The 17,406-nt window shown below is 39.4% G+C and overlaps 1 protein-coding gene across 1 annotated transcript in view; it reads right to left on the reverse strand.

Annotated features, from left to right (window-relative positions):
* CDKL5 (cyclin dependent kinase like 5) overlaps positions 1-17,406 on the reverse strand; it is a 112,700-nt gene that overhangs the window by 19,505 nt on the left and 75,789 nt on the right. Inside the window, exons 9-11 of the mRNA XM_061136389.1 lie at positions 14,099-14,179; positions 11,249-11,400; positions 4,676-5,642 (exon numbers count right to left, since the gene is read on the reverse strand). Coding sequence (XP_060992372.1) covers positions 4,676-5,642; positions 11,249-11,400; positions 14,099-14,179 — 1,200 coding nt within the window. The remainder of the gene's footprint in view (positions 1-4,675; positions 5,643-11,248; positions 11,401-14,098; positions 14,180-17,406) is intronic.

Raw genomic sequence — 17,406 nt, forward strand, 5'->3', positions numbered from 1 at the left:
AATTCTCTCTTTCTCCCCCTCACTCCCCAAATGTACTACAAAAGGACTCCGGGCAGGAAATCATTCAATGTAGCCTCTCTTCTTTCTACTTTGTGACAAGATTTCATTTGAATTTTGTCACCTGCATTGTTTACAAAAGCCTCTTGAAAAGTATCTTAGAAAATAAATGACTTATACTTAACCTAAACTCTAAGTGACAGAGCCAGTCCAGTGCCCTTGCTCTTGAAGGTGACAGTACTTTTCAAGAGAGTGATTCCCATTATTATTCCCAGCTTCAATTACTTGTCAAGCCGTCTGCCATCTTTGTGCCTTCAAACTTGTACTTTCTTGCAGTTTGGCATTGCACCTCCCGAATTGGACTTAAAATTCAGTAACGGTTGGATCTGTTTTTAGCCTACAGTTACTGTTTCATAATGAGCTTATTTCCACCAGGGTCATGAAGCCTTTTCTCTAGCAGAGAGCCAGTCCATTTGTCCTTTCTCCAAGGTACAATTTTTTATTTTTCTTACTTCTTCTCTATTTACACTGTGCTTAAAATTAACACACTTTACTGTTTTTGACCTCCATGTAAATCTATGTGCAGCTGCCAGACTGCTAGAGATCCCTTCTTTCTAGAGAGGCTCCTCCAACCACTGCTCTGACTCCAATCATGACATCTCCTGTCTCTTCTCACCGGGGCCCCAGACAATCTTCCAACCTAATGGAGAACATCTCTGCAAAAGGGCCCAGGGTCACACCTCAACTTTCACATGTCGGCGCGACACAGTGTGAAAAACTCTGGCCTAGAGACCTGGACATTCCCTCAACATCCCAGCTCCACCCTGAACTAGCTGGATAAACTTAGGCAACCCACCCAACTTCTCAGAGCCTTAGCATGCTCATCCACGCAACGGAGGGGTTGAATTAGATGACTTTAAGTCCTCTCTTCTACTCTGAAAAGCAGCTCCTAGGAGAGAAACTTTGAAGTCTTCCTTTTTCCTAAATTCAATCCTTCCATTCACAAGTCCCGGTTCTACTTCCGAGGAGCCTATAAGACTCATTCTTTCTCTGTCTTTCCACTGGCACTGACTTAGACAACATATTCTCCTCACCTCATGCTTGGGTCTACATCTTGCATTTTCCCACTCTAGGCACATGGCACAAGTTGCAATCCCACCATGCTACTTAATACTTAATATCTCAAGTACCCTCCTTCTCTTCCAGATAGTCTTTTTGGCCCTCCCTTGAGCCTCTTTCCTCATGCCTACTCTACTTTCTTCCCCTGGTGAAGCCCCCAACATCTTCAGAGTTTCTGCTCAGATTCCACCCCTACCCCCTGGGGGCCTCCCTCAGTCCCCCTGCTGGGCCTGTGCCTCCCTGCACTGCACACAGCTCCGGCACAGCCCTGGCACGCAGTCTCACAGCACTGTCACCACCTATGTGTTGGCAAGTGTCATCCCACCACCCGAGCCCATACATTCTAAGAGGACAGGGACCACATCTTGATCTTTCTAGTTAGAGCCTATCATGGTGTCTAGCTCAGTAAAGGCCTAAATACATCTTCATCCTTCAACCAAAAAACCTGTCTCCACATCTGAGCTCCAACAAGACCTCCAGTTGCTCCAAAAGCCATTTCTGATTGCTCCTGCTAACAATGATCTCTCCCCATCCTCAAGTACTTTTTATAGCCAGTGCCGTAGAAATCTGGTTCTTAATTATTTCACTGTTATCATGTATAATTTAATCTTCCCTAAGAGAAGATAAATTTCTCAAGAGCAAGAATCTTGCCTCAGACTCTTTTAAGTTGCCAAGGATACCCAGCATACAGAAGGTATTCAGTGTCTCAAGAACAGCCCCCATCATCCCAGAAGCAGTAGCAACAAACTAAAACCTTTACTCTATGCCCAGCATAGGGCACACAGTGCTTTATACACCGTGTTTAATGCTCACAACAACATTCAGATGAGGAATCAAGGCACAGAGAAATCCCCAGATTTAGAGTTTAAAGCACACTGCAGAACTCAGATACAAACCCAGGTCTGCCTGGCTTTCCAGTCCAAGCTTTTAGCTTTTAGTTATTGACAATCTCCCTCTCCCCAGCACCCATCTTGCTAAGCTTCCCACTGCAGAGTCCATTTTATTTGCTGGAGCTTTGATACACACTGATAAGCTTATTTTTGTATCCTCTAAAAAGGGAGTACTTTTCCTACATAATACTCCTTTCTTCTACTGTTTTTTCTCCACCTTCATGTCTTTGATGCAGGTGAATGTTTCATGTCACAAAAATATAATTTTAAAAATATGTGTTCTATGAAAAGATGCTCAACATCACTCATTATCAGAGAGATGCAAATCAAAACCACAGTGAGGTACCATCTCACGCCGGTCAGAATGGCTGCTATCAAAAAGTCTACAAATAATAAATGCTGTTGGTGGGAATGCAAATTAGTACAGCCACTATGGAGAACAGTGTGGAGATTCCTTAAAAAACTGGAAAAAAAAAAAAACCAACTGGAAATAGAACTGCCATACGACCCAGCAATCCCACTGCTGGGCATACACACCAAGGAAACCAGATCTGAAAGAGACATGTATACCCCAATGTTCATCACAGCACTGTTTACAATAGCCAGGACATGGAAGCAACCTAGATGTCCATCAGCAGACAAATGGATAAGAAAGCTGTGGGACATATAGACAACGGAATATTACTCAGCCATTAAAAAGAATGCATTTGAATCAGTTCTAATGAGGTGGGTGAAACTGGAGCCTATTATACAGAGTGAAGTAAGTCAGAAAGAAAAACACCAATACAGTATACTAATGCATATATATGAAATTTTAGAAATATGGTAACAATGACCCTATATGTGAGACAGCAAAAGAGACACAGATGTAAAGAACAGTCTTTTGGACTCTGGGAGAAGGCGAGGGTGGGATGATTTGACAGAATAGCATTGAAACATGTATATTATCATGTGTGAAACAGATCGCCACTCCAGGTTCGTTGCATGAGACAGGATGCTCAGGGCTGGTGCACTGGGATGACCCTGAGGGATGGGATGGGGAGGGAGGGGGGAGGGGGGTTCAGGATGGGGGACACCTGTACACCCATGGCTGATTCATGTCAGTGTATGGCAAAACCCACTACAATATTGTAAAGTAGTTAACCTCCAATTAAAATTAATTAATTAATTTTAAAAGATATGTGTTCTGTTACAAGAATGCTACTTCTTTTAAACAGATTAGTGTCAATTCTGGAGTCTGAAGATCAGTAAGATGGAAGGAACATTATGCTAAAAACATCGAGATGTAATAACAATCCAGAAAGACTGAAAATTAACATCTATCTTGGCCTGGAGTTACATTTACCCACAGTTCTGGATAAATTTAAACCTTTTCAATTCAGTTTAGATATTGAGTAAGGTATTAGCAAAAGGGTTTGATTTAAGCAAATGTAGTTTACAGAGATTAGAGAAAATCTCCAAGAAGTCACACTGAATTTTGAGAAAATTACCCAGATAGCTGATGAATTCTGTAAAAATAAAAATAGGATTCTCTAATGCAAATCAAATCTACAAGGTGATACCACCTTGCGCTGGTCAGAATGGCCATCAATAAAAAGTCTACAAATAACAAATAATGGGAGAGTGTGGAGAAAAGGGAACCCTCCTACACTGTTAGTGGGAATGTAACTTGGTGTAGCCACTGTGGAAAACAGTATAGAGGTTCCTTGGAAAACTAGAGTAACAATATGATCCAGCAATCCAACTCCTAGACATATATCTGGACAAAACTATAATTCAAAAGGATACGTGCATTCTTATGTTCATAGCAGCACCACTTACAATAGCCAAGACATGGAAACAACCTAAATGTCCATCAACAGATGAATGGATAAAGATGTGGTACACATACAGAATGGAATGTTACTCAGCCCAAAAAAAGAATGAAATAATGTCATTTGCAGCAACATGGATGAACCTAGATATGATCATACTAAGCGAATTAAGTCAGAAAGAAAAAGACAAATACCATATGATATCACTTCTATGTGGAATCTATAACTATGACACAACTGAACCTATCTACGAAACAGAAACAGAATCAGGGACAGAAAGAATAGACTGGTGGTTGAGTGAGAGAGGGTTGCACTGGGAGTTTGGGATTATCAGATGCAAACTGGTATATACAGGATGGATAAACAATAAGATCCTACTGTATAATATAGTGAAGTATATTCAATATCCTGTGGTAGACCATGATGGAAAAGAATATGAAAAAGAATGTATGCATACATATATATATATATATGTATAAGTGAGTCACTTAGCTATACAGTAGTGATTAACACAACAATGTAACTCAACTATACTTCAATAAAAATAAATGAAATAATAAACAAATGAAAAAAGAGGTTCTCTAAACAAAATACGCCAGAAAGGAACATTTAAGAAAGGGAACAGATTTTGAAAAACAAGTTTTCTGAGTTCCCTTGAGTACTCAACAATTAGCTTAAATAACTAAAAAAAAATTGTTTTAACAGATTAGTCTTTCAAATATTGCTTCCTTAAATATGTCCTATCACGAAAGTATAACCTCTTGCAGTAGGGATAACTGCACACCGAACCCATCACATCCCCAAACCACCTTCCCCTGAGGAGCCGACACATCTGGTCAAGGCCCTGAGTCATACCTGAGGTGATAAGAGCTGCAGGCTGTTGGCTCTGGCCGCCATCCCTTGTCCTACACTTAAGCTTCCGTCCAAGCCCTTGGCTCTCACTTTGTCCCGGGTCACGTACATGGAATGCCTATGTGGACGCTGCTGGGAGGAGAAGGGGCTGGTGTAGCCCAGCCCATACGAAAAGGATTCATGAGGTGCAGATAGCGAATGGGAATGGCTGCTGTCCATGTGTTCAGGCAGCTTCAATTCCTCCATCGTCTTAGAATGCCTGGTTGTGGTTCGGCGTGAGTCAAGAGTGCCTTCACTTCGGTTATTTCTCCCCGAGGGGCTGAGCAAAGTTCTTGTATCACCGTGTCTGGTGGGGGTTGGGCTGGTGGGAGAGTTCAAGTCCAAGCAGCTGGATGGGAAGTACCTACTGGTATTGGACTCTGCGATCTGGGCCCGGGCTTCGGAAAGGTTGCTCACAGACTTGGAGTCACTCAACGCCCCATGGCTTTTGGCCTTGGTCCTATAGGAAGGACTCCGAGAGGACTGGGGAATGGTGTCAATGTAGCTGTGCCGACTCTGCTTTTCACCGGGCTGCAGCGTTCCAGCTTTGCTCTGAGAACTTTCCATAAATGAGTGCCGGTTCTGTTGAGATCTGCTGCTTGACTTGAGGTACTTCGTGCCTGGGCCGTCTGAAGGCTTTGGGTCAATATTAAAATCAAACTCTGTCTTTGACTTGGCTTCTTTTGGGCTGAGAAGGTGTGGAATGTTGTTGTTGGTTAGATCTTTGCTGGTAGACCCAGGCTGGCTGCCGGCTTGGTAGGTTTTGGTGTGCATGGGACTAAGAGTAGCTCCAGCAAGGTTTCCATTCAGGAAGCTTTCGTTGGCAGGAAGCCCTTCATCAGCCCGGGGCAGAGCCACACCTAGGTTCTGGATATCTTTGCTGTTAGATCTGTGGTGAGACTGCAAAGCCGCACTTTTGCTGGCTTGGTTTCTGTATCAGAAACAAGAAGCATATCAGTTTCCCTCAAGAGCAGACACACACAAAGTATTACTAAAACAAGAAAGAACAAACAACTAAAACACCACAAAGACTAAAATAATTTTCTCTCTCAAACATGTGACTATAAATCACATGTAATCTATCATTAAGAGTAAGTTGCTTAGATCAAGTCACTCTGCCACAAAGTACTGGTCCTGATGAAGTGCTTCGGCATTCTTAAACACTCAGCTAACTTGCTGCCAACATGGCTTCTACCTGATCATCTGGGAAAAGATCCTTTTGCTATATTGGGGCTCACAAGAGTGTGTGCTGTAGAAAGCCTGAAAAGAACAAGACAGCTGAGCTATAGGCAAATTCTTTATAACTCTGTCTGCGTGGACATCAGAAGGAGACATTTAGACTTGCAGATCACTCTGTTCCTTGAACTTCATTTTTATTTGTAAAACTCATGGTCTACCCCAGAGATCCATGCAGCATATACACACAAGCATTTATGTCTCTTTGGTCTTTAGCCTGTATAATCAACGAATGCGAATTCTAGCAAGGGGTTCAAAAAAAGAAAATGATATTCTAAAAAGAAGTGGGAACTGCCTGGTGAGGTTTGCTGGAAAATGTGACGATCAACATTCATGTTTTAGAGAAGTGGCATACTTGGGGTATGTCAGATACCTCCTGTACACTGACTAGGAGTGCGTCTCTAACTGGATCACAGGGACCTAAACAGGTAATCTCTCTCCAAAAGACACCATTTATTCTCTTCTCCATTTCACACTTCATTATTTCAAATGGGCTGAGGTCTTCTTTAGGACTGAAAGCTTCACGTCCTACTTGGTTTAAAAATACAAAATATAAATCCTGAGGAAAACCCTGTCCTCTCTTTGAAAGCTGAAGCTGGTATCACAGTAAGGTCAGTGTGATCTACTCTATCTAAAGGACCAAATTACAGTTTGAGATAGGTCAGAATGCTTTTAAATGAATAGCAATTTCATTATTTTTTTAAATAAAAGACAATTTTTACTATTCATTCCAAAAATTTTGCTGCAAATATTGCTATTGCTAAAGATGGTTTGATCTGGGAGAGTTTTGCTCTCATCGCAGAGCAATTAGAGGAAAAGTCACATTTTTTTCCCTCTACAGTGGTAATCTATCAAACTGTGTCTTTGTATTTTCCCTACGAGAATCCACTTGCTCAGGCATCAAAGGTAAAGGCCCTTATCCTCTCCTCCTCTCTTTCAGAGAAGTGTTAAAAAGTATCTGATGGCAGGCATACCTGTAATAGTTTGGAAGTTCTCATCTCCAAAATGCACATACTAATCTCTCCCAGTTGGGTCACAGAAATTGCAGCATTAAAGAAGATCTCTTAAATCTGAGCTAACTAAATGGCAGACCCAGATCCAGAGAGAAATTACAAAGAAAGGAAAGTTTCACTTTCTATTAAATGATGTTAACAGAGTCTATCTCTAGCTCCAGAGTTGACGGTCCCCCTGTCAAGTTTTAAACTTGCGACAATGTACATCTTGGAAACTAAAAATATCTCAGCAACTTCTTAAAAAACTCAAATGATGATAGAGTCTCACCCATAAATAGATCTAAGTATGCTGGTTATTCTCCATGTGCCCAACCCCCAGTCCATTCTCCATTCCTCTCTGCTCCATCCTGGGCCTGGGGAACCCAACACTTCAGAATGTGTCACCCAGCCTTCCTTGCCACCTAACTCCCAGTTGGGCTTAGCAGTGCAAGGGTGTGGGGGCTGTCTCCCCTGCTCCTTCCTGGCAGTGGCCCCGTGACTCAGATCATAGGTGTGTCTCTAGATTATAGCTCTCATGGGGTGGCTCCCCCTGCCTGGCTTCCCTGGGCTCTCACAACCTTATTTTTTTCCTTTTCTGCTTCAGGCCTAGAGAGGGTAATCACAGAGATAACACATGCAGATGATGTGAAATGTCCAAAGCTCAAAAGAGTATATCCAGAAAAAGATAGAGAAAAGTGAAGATAGCTGCTAAAGCTTTTGAAACGCTTGGAAACACTGCTCTCAATGTAGAGCACAAACCTACATATATTAGCAAGAATATATTCATAGAAAAATAAGATACAATTTCTAATGTGAAAAGGGAGGGTATAAAGTTAAGGTGGAAACATGTGTCAAAGAGTGAGGTTTCCCATAAAAAGTACAAAAAGCCTAAACTGCTATTCTGAAAGTTTCTGTCTCGATATTAATATGAAGCCACTGACCTCTGCACACAATTCCTATGTAGAAAGGGCACCATATTGTCTTCAAATCAGAGCTCTGCCAAAGCACAATAAAAAAACTGGTACACAGCTCACGCAACTCAATATCAGAAAAACAAACAACCCAATCAAAAAGGGGCAGAACACATAAATGGACATCTCTCCAAAGACAACATACAGATGGCCAATAAACACATGAAAAGATGCTCAACATCACTCATTATTACAGAAATGCAAATCAAAACTACAATGAGGCATCACCTCACACCAGTCAGAATGGCCATCATCAAAAAATCTATAAACAAACAATAAATGCTAGAGAGGATGTGGAGAAAAGGGAATCCTCTTACACTGTTGGTGGGAATGTAAATTGATACAGCCACTATGGAAGACATACGGAGATTCCTTAAAAAGCTAGGAATAAAATTACCATGTGACCCAACAATCCCACTACTGGGCATATACCCTTAGAAAACCATAACTGAAAAAGACATATATACCTCAGTGTTCACCGCAGCACTATTTACAATAGCTAGGACATGGAAGCAATCTAGATGTTCACCAACAGATGAATGGATAAAGCAGCTGTGGTACATATATACAGTGGAATATTAGCCATAAAAAGAAACACATTTGAGTCAGTTCTAATGAGGTAGATGAACCTAGAGCCTATTAAACAGAGTGAAGTCAGAAAGAGAAAAAATATCAAATATTAATGCATACATATGGAATCTAGAAAGATGGCACTGATGAACCTATTTGCAAAGCAGCAATGGAGATGCAGACAGAGAACAGACTTGTGGACACAAGAGGGAAGGAGATGGTGGGACAAACGGAGAGAGTAGAATGGAAACATATACACCACCATATGTAAAATAGATAGCCAGGAAGAATTTGCTGTATGACTCAGGGAACTCAAACCGGGGCTCTGTAACAACATAGTGGGTTGGGAAGGGATGGGAGGTGGGAGGCAGGTTCGAGAGAGCGGACACATGTATGGCAGAAACCAACAAAACACTGGAAACCAATTATCCTTCAATTAAAAAAACAAACTACTATTACGGAAATCCCATAGATCTCTCTGACACACAACTGGAAGGAATCCGTGTTAAACTGCCAACCACTTGAGATTTTATATAGTAACCCTTCTTAATGGTTGTTAAGATGGATATATAGATGGCTAATCTCCAGTTAAAATAACTTTTCAAAGCAAACATCAAAGATACAAAACTACACTTCTATGGGGAAGACTGGCGAAGCAGGACTGGTGAGAGGGCAGTGTGTGGCAGGATGAAGCACCATCCCACCACGTCCAAGGTGAGCAGAACCTCAGGAGAGTCTGAGGAGACTCAGGCAAGGACTAGGTAAATGCAGAGTCCACTGCCTCTCCCACAGAGACAGAGTGTGTGAGGGTATGTGTATGAGGGTACTTGCTGTCTCAGGGACAAGGCAGGGCATCCAACACAACATGGTGCCCTGAACATCTCTACAAGGGTGCCAGGAAGTCCAATGGAGCCATGCTCTACGCAGAATTAGTGTCCACAACAGGGACTTCCATGGAGGATATGTGGACCATAGACAAGCATGGAGTCGAAATATTTCCAGATACATGTAAACTGAGCTAATGGTTTCTTTCCTACATAAATCATTTAGGACTTTTTCTTTAATATATTCAATATAGTGTCAAGACCTGAAAACAAATTCTTCTGGAGATTTTTATTTACTTACAATTTCTATTCTTGCCTGCTTCAAAAGGGGATTTGGTAGGACTCCTCAAAGACCACATGAACCACATCCTCATGACCACACACATACTCCTTGATAGATCCCTAAAGAGGGCTCCCAAGGAGAGCCTTGGACCCCACTGGGTATCTCTCTCAAGTGAGTTATTAGAGGACGAATACACAAGCCTCCTTTTATGGTATGGTTACACTGCCAATCACTATAGCACAAATTTTCATCATCAGTCTACTGAACTTTCTATCACTGAGATCCTTATTCTTTGCAAGAAGAGACAGGTGACAATCAAGGTAGAAGGGAGACAAAAGCATCTGAACTGGGAGTGACCCCAGATAAGACACAAGCATAAATGTGATGCTCTTGAACTCAAAGGATCAACCATATGATGAATACTGGTCCTTGCCTTAGTGCACTGATCTCATGGAAATGGACAACAAAGTGAACACCAACTTAGTAAAACGGAATTTGAATCTCCTCCTAGGCCTCCTTGAAAAAAAAACAGGTAAGAATGGTTTATAAGATGTGAGGGAAACAATAACCAAACCAGTCATTTTAAAGAGAGTAAACAGCTATAAAACACAATCACACCACTGCGGTTAAGCAGAGAAAATAGAGGGTAAATGGTTAGTGCTTATTTATAGCTGTACTCACAGATCTAAAAAATACCAGGTCTTAAGCTCTCAAAATTCCAGTTGGTTAAGAACAATTGTTCTATGTGGAGAGAAAGGGGGCACATGGGACAAAAAAACTTGTATTAGGAAAGCTAAAGAATTACTGTTTTCTACTTCTCCAATAGTAGATAAGAGAAATGATTTCTTCCAATAGTAGACAAGAGAAATGATTTCCTATCTTCCAAATTTAAGCAATTCTAGATGACAAGACCAGCTTCCTGGAACAGGAAGGACACTGCCCCTGTAAATGCAGCCAAGAGAAGTAAGGAATGTTGCTTTTGGAGAGAGAACCTGATCGCAGGGTCCAGCTCCTTGAGCCCCTCCCCAATCTCCTACCCCGAAGGAAATACAGGGTTTTTTAAAGATTATACTGACAATTACATCAGAAAGCATCAATTTTAATCACTACCTACCAAACTGATTTTACTATTTCTATATTCTTATTCTTATGAAAAACTAGTTTCTCAACTCAATGATTAAAAGACAAGAGCAACAAAAACATGAGCCCCTGCTATTAAGCCAGAACTACTCGGTTCTGTTGCAAAGGATGCAAAGCATGTCCTAGGTGCCTTCCCACGGTCCTGTGATTGGCATCCTCCTCTCCCTTCAGGAATCCCTTTGCCCTCACCCATCCTTCTTCTTCTAGGGATCACCCCTGTCCCATGCACACAGGATCTTCAAGCTCATGAGGCTAGAAACTTCCCTTTGTTGCTAAACCATGCTACCTTTCCCAGGGAATGCATAGGTTTCCCCTGGGAAAATCTTGTAAAAGATAAAGTCTTTAAGACCCACACAACTTTTAAATTGTGGTTCTGAATCATGCAATAAGCATAAGGAAGATATTTTTGAATAAGGAGGGCTTTCCTTCTTTTCTCTAATTGCATCATTTGAGCAGCCACCTCCTCCACCTACTTGTAAGACCAATACTGCATCTGTATTTCCTTAAAAGGGAATATTTACCTATTAGACAAAGTGCTGCTTTCCACATGGTAAGGTTTTCTTTTTGCTGACCTTGAAGGGGAGCGATCCAAAAGCCTCTGGGTTTGGAATGTAGGGTGATTCAAACACTGTTCTGTCAAGTATCTGTCAGCTGGGTCCAACTTCAGTAAATTCTTAGGAAATAAAGTTAGGATTGGAAAGAACATCACAAAGTCAAATTTAAACTGTAATAAAAACCATATTTCTTTTCCTTATAGAAGAAATGCATGGTCATTGCAGAATATCTAGTAAACACAGTTTAGCCTAAAAAAATTTTTTTAAAGGACCATCTAAATCACTCATAATCTTAGCATTGCTGTCCTCTGGGAATATGCCCTTCAAGCCCCTTAAAAAATATCATGTATGTATTATTTTCTTTTACAAAATCTGGCTTATATTACACACAAGTTTTGTATACTGTACTTTTCACTTCCTAATTAAAAACATTTTTACAACATAATTTAAATATTTCAAATGTATTCTTAAATTTTGTTTTTGACTGTACCATGCAGCTTGTGGGATCTTAGTTCCCTGATTAGGGATCAAACCCAAGCCCTTGGCAGTGAAAGTGCAGAGTCTTAACCACTGGATTATCAGGGCATTCCCTAAAATATACTTTTAAATAAGTACATATTCATATAAAAAAATATACACTCTTCATTTTTCTCTTGTCCTCCTCTCTGGAGGCAGGCAGCCCATTGTACATGTGTCCTGCGAATCCTTCCACAGGTACTTTGTACATATCTCTATCTGCTCCTTTTATTTTATCCAAACACACATACATACAATAGTCTGCACTTAAGTCTTCTTTCCACTCAACGGTAGATCTTAAAGAGATCATTCCATATCAGTAATTCTATATACTATCTTAGGTCTATCAATTACCTACAGGTAATGCTACCCTAAGTAGCATTGTTTTCCTTCTTTTATTATCATGAACAATGATGCAACAAAGAACTTTACATATTTTAAATGACTACATGGAAGTTTGTGGTATGATTTATTTAATGATTTATTGTTGGATGTCTAGATCGCTGCCACTTTTCACTATTATAATTAATGCTTTGATGTACACCTGAAATTATTGCATACGTCCATTATCCCTTGCATAGGACAAGTTCCCAGATATCAAACCCACAACCTCTGTATTGGAAGGTGAATATTGGCAGTGGGCTGCCAGGGAAGTCCCAATGGTAAATATATTAAATGAATGACAATTCAACTGTTCAACTTTCAAACTGGTGTAAATGTGTAACAGTTCAGATTACGGTCATATTTTTATCTGTGTTAGTATTTACCAGGTACCACATTTGACACTGGGTAATTACATTTGGTAATGATTTAACAAAAGAAGTTCAGTTATTTTTTACTAAAAGCGACAAAAGGCAGAAAACATGAAATTGTATTTCAGTTCTTCTATTTTACTCTATTTACATTTTAAGTTACCAAATAATTAAAGCCCTGATAAATAAATATTGACTGTGTGAAAGAACAGACTGACATAATCCAACTGATTTAAGAAATAATTTATGCCTAATTAATCTTAAAGAGTCATGAGGATTTGTTTTAAATAGCATCTCTCAATCTGTGTTCAGAAGAACACAAGTGCTGTAGCATTTTTTTTTAAGTATTTAGTATTTAATTAAATTTGGGAAATACTTCTTTACTGTGAGATTTCTGAAAGCCTTTATAAGTTAATGAACATTGTAAATCTCCAAGAAAGGTTATATCCTATGTGGCCTTTTCCAAAGGCTACGCCCCCCTCCCTCACCTCTGCCCCCACACCTATTTACACAGTGTTCCTTGGACCACAGATTAACATAGTGTTAAAGCAGAGCAAAGTTCTGAGAGTGCTGGGCAGCAACTTCCAACTGTGCCAAGTATGCCTTTAAAGGCTTTGTGCAGTGTAAACTCCTATGTTTCTGACAGTTGACTGAATGGGCACAAAATAAAATTGATCCATTAACCAGTATCTTTTGAAGGTCTACTACCATCAAATAACTAACACTGGCTGCACTGAAAGCTGGAGAAATGTGAAAAAGAAGTTCTTACTGAAGGGGCTAACCATCTACTTGGGTAGAAAAGCTTGAATAAAAAATTGTGAGAACATTTTCAGTAGTCCAGAGCATGGAGACCTGGACAGGGACACCAGCAGGAGGAGGAACACTCAGGCATGGTAGCAGCAAGCAAGTGATCTTGCGGTTGTCAAATGAAGAGCCAGTGAAAGAGACATTACCTAAGAGCAGAATTATGTTCACTGATAAAATAGTCTTATGGGAGGCCTTGAATACGCAAAAAAATGTTAGAATCTTTTTTCTTTCAACATTCATTTTAAGATTTGTTTTTAAAACATGATGCCTGAGGACTTCCCTGATGGTCCAGTGGCTAAGACTACATACTCCTAATTCAGGGGGCTGGGTTCGATTCCTAGTCAGGGAATTAGATCCTACATGCCCCAACTAAGACCCAATGAAGCTAAGAAAACAAAACAAAACATTATACTTGAATAGCTCAAGTGATGAAAAAATTTTAATGATTTTCTTATTATTTATATTTAGATTGTTATTATTCTGCCCATTTTAGCAATCTAATTTAGGTATTTCATAGTCCTGTCTAGACAGAATGTTATAATACCAGATGCTGTTGTGATTTTAAATGAATTGCATGCCTCTTCAGAGGACACAGTCCTCCACTATTCACCACTACACTACATACTACACACCTGTTAACAAAACATTTAATCCATAAAAGCAGGCTATGGTCACATATAGACACAAGAGAAATCACAAACCAAAAGACATTTTGTACAGATAATACATCAACTTGTCCCACCTTCATTAAGTCAAGTAAAACGCTGTTTAAAATTCCAAGGTATCTTCTCTCCAACGACTGAGGATGGTTAACAGCTGGGAACTACAACAACATGACAGGAATATTAGCACATGGGGAAGGGTATGTGTGTACATGTGCTTTGAGTGTTGGGGAAGGTAGCAGAGGAGCAGAAGCTAGTGCCCTAGCGCCAAAGTTAAATTTATTTCACATAAATTTTGGTGTCTATATATTTGAGGTTGGGATTAATAGCACTGGGTGTTAAATAAGAGGAAAACTCACAAGTGAAACTTAAAAAATCTAATCAGACAACACTGAAGCATGTAAAATAAAACAAAATATAAAAATTTGAAACCATTCAGTTTATACAGTATTGCCTACTTATACAGATAATTTCATTATAATACAATTCATACAGAATTTGTCTGCTTATACAGACAATTCTTACACCCTTTTCATAAAAACATGCAATTTACTTCTGAACATTAGAGAATTAAAAAGAAAAGGCTAGTACCTGAAAGACTACAGAAGTAAAAATAATGAATTCAGACACACGTTCTATTATTGCTTTTAATGTACTCTTTGAATGACTTGTTTTTAATTTCTTACTTTATGTAAGCTGGAACAGAAGGCAAACAGGCTCCTAAATTAACAAATGCATTTTTAAATAAAATGAGGGGAAAGGGTCAAGTTTATTCAGATGATCTGTCCTTCCCTCTGCCAACTCACATTTCACAATATCTAAGTGAATGATAAAATATTAGAGTCTAATGCCATGTATTCCCTCCCAACGGGAGGACTAGTTTGCTTTTAATATGTATTTCCTTTATACCAATATAAGAAGATTTCAAAGCCAAAAATCTCTAAACATACTCAATAAGTGGATGAGAGGAGCAGTAATGTAGAAAAATTCAAACAAGGTATTAAGACTTCATCCACACACAGTGTCACAGTGTTAGGTATGACAGGAGATACAGAATATGGGTAAGACCAAAACCTTGCATGTAAACAACTCCCAGTCTTGTTGAGAAAGCAATCAGTACAAAACTGTGTAGCCATAAATTCTAGTTGAAGTTCAGCAAAAGGAGAGGCCAAGGTGGTTTGCAGCTGTAGAAGAATCCATATATAGATAACATCTGAACTAGCTTTTGAAAGATCAGAAAAAATGTGAGGACAGAGAAAAGTAGGACAGCGCCTCCTAGATAGAGGACATAGAAGGAATAACATGAACTTAACACAGACACACAGGCAATAACCTAAAACACATTTCTGAGGGAAGTGATGCTATGCAAGGCATTTCAACAATTGTTATGCTACTTATTTCAGAGATGAAGAAGGTGATGATCAGAAAACTGAAATAAATGGTTCAAGGCAGGTTACATAACTAAAAAGCAGTAAAACTAGTATTTGCACTCAGTGATCCAAACCCACATTCTTTCTTAACATGGGCGCCTTTCCTAAAGGAGGTACAGAGGTTCTGCTGGATGTTACTGGAGCATTAAATATCATCCCAGAGAGACACCTGTCATGGTGTGATAAAAGACTCTATGCTAGTAGATTTTTTTTATTAATATTGTGCTTATGAGGTCTATCTTATGCTACCAAATATCCCCTCCTCCTTTTCTGCCAAAAGTAACATTTCGTCAATAAGAAAATTAATGCCCAAAGTCAAAAGGTATTAGAAATATGATTTTAAAACGACCACATAAACTCTTAAAAAATTAATTTATGTCTTTTGAATGAAAGACACCATTCTCGTGTGAGGTAATCTGACAAATCAAAACTCAAGCATAGAAGTTTAAAGTATATGTCACTCAGTAGTTTGTTTCGTCTTCCCTTTTTTTCTTATTCACGTGGCCAATATGACACAATAAGAGTGCCTCTTTACTGAGCACTTACTATGCTTCGGGCACTGGTCTGGGCATTTTGTTGTTGTTCAGTCATGTACAACCTTATGCAAACCCATGATCTGCAGCTATAATGTCTAATCTTCATAACAACCCCATTGGTGGTACTTCTGTTATCATAATTTTATACATGAAGAAAGACAGGCACAAGAAACTTGCCCAAGGTCATTCAAATAGTAAATGTCGAGTCTGGCTTTGAACCCCAGCAGCCTAACTCCAGAGTCTACGCCCTGTATTCTGGGATAGCAATTGTTATTTTTTTTCAAAATAATGCATATTATTAGAGCAACATCTTGGTGATTTTCTAATCTCTACACACTAAAGCAAAATACAAATCACACTGGACTGGTTACTGGCCAGTCCATGTTTCACAGCAGCCGCCATTCACATACCCTGTATGCTTAGCTGAGAACATCTCAGACATTCTCAAGTAAATGATACAAGAAGACTCTTCCCACAAAAGATGTGGTTAAACCTCCAAAAAGATTAAACTAACTTAGTTAAAATACCACAAACACTTTCAGACTAAAACATAAAGACATTAATTAAGGTCTATAAAAATCAGTGTCAGGGAAGCAGCAGTTTCTCCAAAGGATACTTACAGACAGTGCCATCATGGACTGTCTAGCATTTTACAGATAATATTATTTAGCGAGGAGGTCTGTGAACAAATAAGACCATAGACAAAGGAGGAAAAGATCTCCTTTGTTTGGCCTATCTAATCCAAATGCTATTCATTCTTCAATATACATTTCAAATTGCAAATCCTCTATAAATCATTCCAAGTGAATCCAGTCAATTTTCCAGAATCTTTAATATTCTCAAGGTCACAATTATATCTAGATGTATTAGAGAACAATACAATGTAGTAAAGAATGCAGTACTTTATTATATACTATGCTTTATCATAAATTGTATTGTTTTCTAATTATTATTATTTTTTTCCTGGAACTCTCTTGCTTTTTCTTTTTCTTTTTTTATTAGTTGGAGGCTAATTACTTCACAACATTTCAGTGGGTTTTGTCATACATTGACATGAATCAGCAATAGATTTACACGTATTCCCCATCCCGATCCCCCCTCCCACCTCCCTCTCCACCCGATTCCTCTGGGTCTTCCCAGTGCACCAGGCCTGAGCACTTGTCTCATGCATCCCACCTGGGCTGGTGATCTGTTTCACCATAGATAATATACATGCTGTTCTTTCGAAACATCCCACCCTCACCTTCTCCCACAGAGTTCAAAAGTCTGTTCTGTATTTCTGTGTCTCTTTTTCTGTTTTGCATATAGGGTTATCGTTACCATCTTTCTAAATTCCATATATATGTGTTAGTATGCTGTAATGTTCTTTATCTTTCTGGCTTACTTCACTCTGTATAAGGGGCTCCAGTTTCATCCATCTCA

The sequence above is a fragment of the Dama dama genome, chromosome X (assembly GCF_033118175.1).
Source record: "Dama dama isolate Ldn47 chromosome X, ASM3311817v1, whole genome shotgun sequence".
Classification (NCBI taxonomy): Eukaryota; Metazoa; Chordata; class Mammalia; order Artiodactyla; family Cervidae; genus Dama; species Dama dama.